This window comes from Rutidosis leptorrhynchoides, chromosome 3 (assembly GCF_046630445.1).
Source record: "Rutidosis leptorrhynchoides isolate AG116_Rl617_1_P2 chromosome 3, CSIRO_AGI_Rlap_v1, whole genome shotgun sequence".
Classification (NCBI taxonomy): Eukaryota; Viridiplantae; Streptophyta; class Magnoliopsida; order Asterales; family Asteraceae; genus Rutidosis; species Rutidosis leptorrhynchoides.
In genome coordinates this window covers 586790466-586795805 of record NC_092335.1, presented here as the reverse complement: position 1 = coordinate 586795805, position 5340 = coordinate 586790466, and the positions used below count along the sequence as shown (strand labels likewise).

The following is a 5340-nucleotide window of genomic DNA, read 5'->3' as shown; positions in this document are numbered from 1 at the left end:
TGACATTTCTTTTGCAGTTAATTTGTTGGCAAGGTTCAGCTCTGCTCCTACCAAAAGACACTGGAATGGGATCAAACACATATTTTGATACCTTCGAGGAACTACTGATTTAGGATTATTTTATTCAAACGAATCAAAACAAGATTTGGTTGGTTATGCAGATGCTTGTTATTTATTTGATCTACATAAAGCTAAATCTCAAACTGGATATGTATTCTTAAATGGAGGTACTGCAATATCATGGCGTTCTAAAAAACAAACACTTGTTGCAACATCATCAAATCATGCCGAAGTGATTGCATTACATGAAGCTACTCGGGAATGTTTTTGGTTGAGATCAATGACACAACTCATTATTGATTCTTGTGGAATAGAACGCGATAAATGTCCAACAACTATCTATGAAGATAATGCAGCTTGCATAGCACAGATGAAAGAAGGATATATCAAAAGTGACCGAACAAAACACATACCTCCAAGATTTTTCTCATATACTCAAAATCTCATTAAAGACAACCAGATTGAAATGAAATATGTTCAATCCAGTAACAACTCTGCCGACCTTTTCACCAAATCACTCCCAACTGCTACTTTCAGAAAACACGTTCAAAATATTGGCATGAGGTATGTTCAAAAGATGTAATAGCTCAGCGATGTCCACTTCAGGGGGAGTCAACTATATGCTGCACTCTTTTTCCCTTAGCTAAAGTTTTTTCCCACTGGGTTTTCTTTAGCAAGGTTTTTAACGAGGCAGTACTAGTTGTTCTCTAATAAAATTGTCATTCAAGGGGGAGTGTTATGATATCATTGACTATACAAGATATGAAATCTAAGTGAATGACCAATATTATTACCCCATATCTTTTATACTGTTCCTCATTTGAAAAAATGAACATGAATAGTTTTTGTATAGTGATTCTTGTAGTATAAATATGTATACAATTGTAAGCATATGATGCACCCATTCTTACATTATATACAAGTCTTATTCTTTACTCTCCATTCAAATCTTATATAAAAAGAAGTCTTATTGCTAAGCATAGGCCATTAAAGGTAGTTATAAGCCTACTGAATTATAACATATTCATATTCAATATATTCCTCCTTTTTTTGCCAAAAACGAAAAATGTAGATTACATGTGAATTAAAAAAAAAAAAAAAAAAAAAAAAAAAAAAAAAAAAAAAAAAAAAAAACCTGAAACTGAAAAAGTTTATCCTAGTTCAGGACTAACATGTATATGATTGAATCTTGGAGGGCGTTTCAAATAACTGTAATTAATTGAGTTCATCATCATATATCATGTTTCTTTTTTACACAGCAATAATGTTGAACCAAAACATGCAAAAACCGACATGACTTGGATTGATCTCTCTACAAAAACAGATTATGATCTAGTAAACAAGTTGAGGATCCAACTCTGCAATGTCAACAGATCCAGATTCAATCGGTTTCATTAGGTACGCAGCCAACAATTCAGAAACCAAACCAGCAATATGCGGAATTTTCTTCAAATTCTTCACCAATGGGATGTCATCAGATTCCCCAATTGCTATTATCTTCGAGTTGATGTCAGCCATTCGGTCCAGTTTCCTCTTGAACTCGGGATTCTCTACATCCAGTACGGCCGGAAATATCCTAGCTGTTGTGCGATTCGTCTGCAATTGCAATGACAACCCAAAAATTAACTTCTCTGACCCGTTACCAAATAGTATATAACCCAAAAATGACCTGTCTTCATACAAATGCAGTAAAACTAGGGATGGAAATGGGCGGATAAAACCCGCGACGCGCAGGTATTTGTACCCAAGGTTGAAAAAGACGCGAGACGTGATCGCCTTAAAATGTCGAGACGTGGTCGAGATGGGGATTGAGACGGTCGTTGACTGGCGTTGACTTTTATATACTTGAATATATATACACATATTTTAAAGACAAAAATCGACCAGTTTGTACCTATAATCGCTATTATCATTGATATAATACAAAAACATAACACTAAAGTACATCAATTTTGATTGATTTGACCGAATTTTGACCGATCTTAACAATATTTTGACTTTTGACCTGCGTTGACCCGACCTTTCGCGCATTTGACCGTTGACCGATTTATTAGTCGACGGGACGGGGTCGAGACGGGCTAGTCACCAAAACGCCGCAACGAGCGTCGCAACGGACGTCATTTACAACACTGTCTGTACCCGTGATGGGCGGGTAATTTAAAAAGAAAATACCCGCGGGTACGGGATGGGCAAAGTTTTGACCCGTTGATAGCTCGCGATACTCGTTTAAGAAACTCGCGGGTATAGGTGTTAACCCGTATAAATATATTTAATTATTATTCATTTTCAGTGTAAGTTTATAATTATGTGAAGGTTTACCCACGAATCGTGGGTTTCCGTAGGCACGACTTAGTTAGTATGTATATTTTATTAAACCCACGGGTTTGCCTAAGTGTCGCGGGCACGGGCTAAAAAATTTACCCGTTGATGGGTAGAAGGGGCCCGACGGCAAAATAAAATCTTGACTGCCGTCTGCCGAGTCTCGGGTATAAATGATTTGTGCCCGTCACTCGCAGGTGTCATCCCTAGTAGTTAAAACGAACCTCAATGATGACGTGCATGTCAAACTCCTTAGTGTTCAGCCCAATGCCTTCATAAAAAGCTGTTCTTTGGGTATCGTTAAGATACATGGTAACATATACCTGCAACCCAAACGCAAAATCAATACAAAATTCTTTTTCGGGGTAGACAAAAAACAGTGAAACGTTATAAAGAAGAGGGTTACCGATAAGCAGAAGAATCGGGACCAAAGTTTAGCCTTCCAATCGTTAAGAAACTGTGGCTGCGCCTTCATGAGAGCCGAAAAAAAGTCACCGTGTCTGTTTTCATCTTGGCACCAGTTCTCAAAGTACTTGAAAATGGGGTAACATTGGTATTCGGGGTTCGCTTTTAGGTGCCTGTAGATGGTTATGTATCTCCAGTAACCGATCTTTTCGGATAGATACGTTGCGTAAAATATGAACTTTGGCTTGAAAAAGGTGTATTTTCTTGCTTTAGTCAAGAATCCCAAATCCAAAGCCAAGTTGAAATCTGACAGTCCCTTGTTTAAAAACCTGGTAAAGTTATACATTGTAAGGTTAAATGTCAAATCTTTTTTACGTTGTTACCTAATTTTATATCGATTATTTTTATTTACGTACCCGGCATGACGTGCTTCATCCCTGGACATGAGGGAGAAGATCTCTGCAACCACTGGGTTCGTTTTCTGCGTATAGAAAATGACTTGTTTGTTAGTTTTAGAACCATATCAGATGTGAATATATTCATATACAAAGGATAACTCTCATGTATTAAGGAAGTGTTTGAATGTGCAAATTTTTAATGTAGTTGGGATATATATTTGATTAAAAGATCAGATAATCAATTATGATGAAACTAGGTGCAAAAGTAATAACTAGTCATTTATCAAAGTTTTGGGTAAAGAATTTATGATTATTAAACAAATAACAAATAAAATAAGCCTAAACAATGGACTAAAGTTATCCATTTGATAACTAGTATCATTGGAGCACCTACCAAATATAATATACCAACAACTTGTTTTGCGTGTAAATAACCCGATTAATTATAATCACATAACTCACTAGCACTATATTTTATGGTAGTAAGAGTAAAGGGACAGAAATGGACACGGGATACCCGGTTACGCCACCCGCATCGGAGTAAAAAATACTCACCTTCCTCGGGTAGCGTGAACCAAGGAAAATCTTAACCGTTTACGTGTTTATAATCAGGTAACTACAACCAACGTTTCACTACTCAAACACCAAATATTTAATCAATGTCTTAATCAATTGAATAAGAGTAATGCTAACTAGACTAAAATAAGCATGCCTACTCCATTCATCTTTAGGCACACTTAAGGACATATAAACTTTATTTACCACAACATCCACACACACCCTTTTTGTTCACGACCGGACTCGAACTCACAACATCAAGATGAGTCCCCTTGATTATGCTAGGCCAAGTATTTCACAAATACACTAAACAATTCAACAGTCTCCAAAGTTATGTAAATGAGGAATTTTACTACAAAATGTCAAATTTAAGTATTTGACCCTGTTTCAGCTTTGCAAAAAAGTAAGTTATTTGACCCTGTAAACCTATAGTCAACTTAATGATATCCAGAAACATATTTCATATCAATATTAACTCTATTTCCAACCCCTACTTTAATAATCCATAACCTTTATTTTACACTTCAATACTTAGCATCAAATATTCCAAAACAAATAACCAAAATTCAACAATTTGACTATAAAAAGTCAAAGTACAGTAATTGACCCTATAAATATAAAGTCAACTTAATGATGTCCAAAACATAATTAATATCAATATTAACTCTATTTCCAACTCCTACTTTCAATAATCCATAGCCTCTGTTCCACACTTCAATATTAAGCATCAAATATTCAAAAACAAAAAACCAAATTCAACAATTTCAAACTTAAGAATTAGAAATTTGACTACAAAAAGTCAAAGTCAAAGTAAAAGTAAAAGTAAAAATACCTTAAGTCTTCTCCCAAGCTCCTTATACAGCAAAAATCCAGAAAACTCAGCAGTACAAGACCTCTCCAAAAACTCAACAAAAATCTGCCTAAGTGGGCCCTGCATTTCATCAGCAGCTTCTTTAAATTCTTTATTCCTAACAAAATGTGTCTGATTATAATCAGTCTTGAATTCCTGCAACAGAGCTTCAAATTCAGCTTCATTCAGATTCTTATTCATTTCAGTATTAAACAACTGTTCCATTTCATCAAAATCAGTCGTGTAAAAACGAGGTGCCAACAATGTTTCCTTAATTCCTTTTTTGTTGTTCCCACTTCCTTTTACGCTAGAATTAGCGGTTGCTGATGACGACGCCATACGAATAACGGAAGCGCCACGTGGCAAGATTGTTCTTGCTGTTGTTGTTGTGTTGAAGTAACTGATTTTAGAAGTGGGTTTGAGGAGTCCCATTTCGGTTGCCATTTTTTTGGGTTGTGGGTTTGATTTGTTGATGATGTTTTTGGGTTTGTATATATGTACTAAAAAACAATTTGGGAAATTTGAGAAAGTGAGTGGAGTGATAATTTTTGTAATCTATAATGTCATCTAATGAAATCTTGAAGAATGAATGGGAAATTGACACGTGGCAGGGACGAGGATTGAGATGATTTTATTGGTGTTTACTTGGGTGGAAACTATTCTGTGGAATGAAAACTTGAAAACTGTGGGTTTTTTTCTTTTCTCTTTAATTAGAAAAAATATAGAATTAATAATTTAAGATTTGTGGTT

General features: G+C 35.4%; 1 protein-coding gene across 1 annotated transcript; it reads right to left on the bottom strand.

Moving 5' to 3' along the window:
• Nucleotides 1-1270: 1270 nt before the first annotated feature.
• On the bottom strand, nt 1271-5069 carry LOC139902930 (magnesium-protoporphyrin IX monomethyl ester [oxidative] cyclase, chloroplastic-like). Its single transcript, XM_071885625.1, has 5 exons — nt 4573-5069; nt 3201-3265; nt 2786-3113; nt 2604-2702; nt 1271-1656 (listed from the first exon to the last, which is right to left on the bottom strand). Exons 1-5 carry the CDS (start codon nt 5032-5034, stop codon nt 1393-1395), a joined length of 1218 nt encoding a protein of 405 aa, XP_071741726.1. The 5' UTR covers nt 5035-5069; the 3' UTR covers nt 1271-1392.
• Between the last annotated feature and the right edge of the window lie 271 nt (nt 5070-5340).

Bases quoted from the DNA above. Each gene is read 5' to 3' on its own strand.
- LOC139902930 (XM_071885625.1), bottom strand. From the start codon at position 5,034: ATGGCAACCGAAATGGGACTCCTCAAACCCACTTCTAAAATCAGTTAC. The intron at 2,703-2,785 runs GTAACCCTCTTC...TTTGGGTTGCAG, and splicing joins CCCGATTCTTCTGCTTATCG to GTATATGTTACCATGTATCT. The intron at 1,657-2,603 runs GTTCGTTTTAAC...TTGCAATTGCAG, and splicing joins ACATGCACGTCATCATTGAG to ACGAATCGCACAACAGCTAG.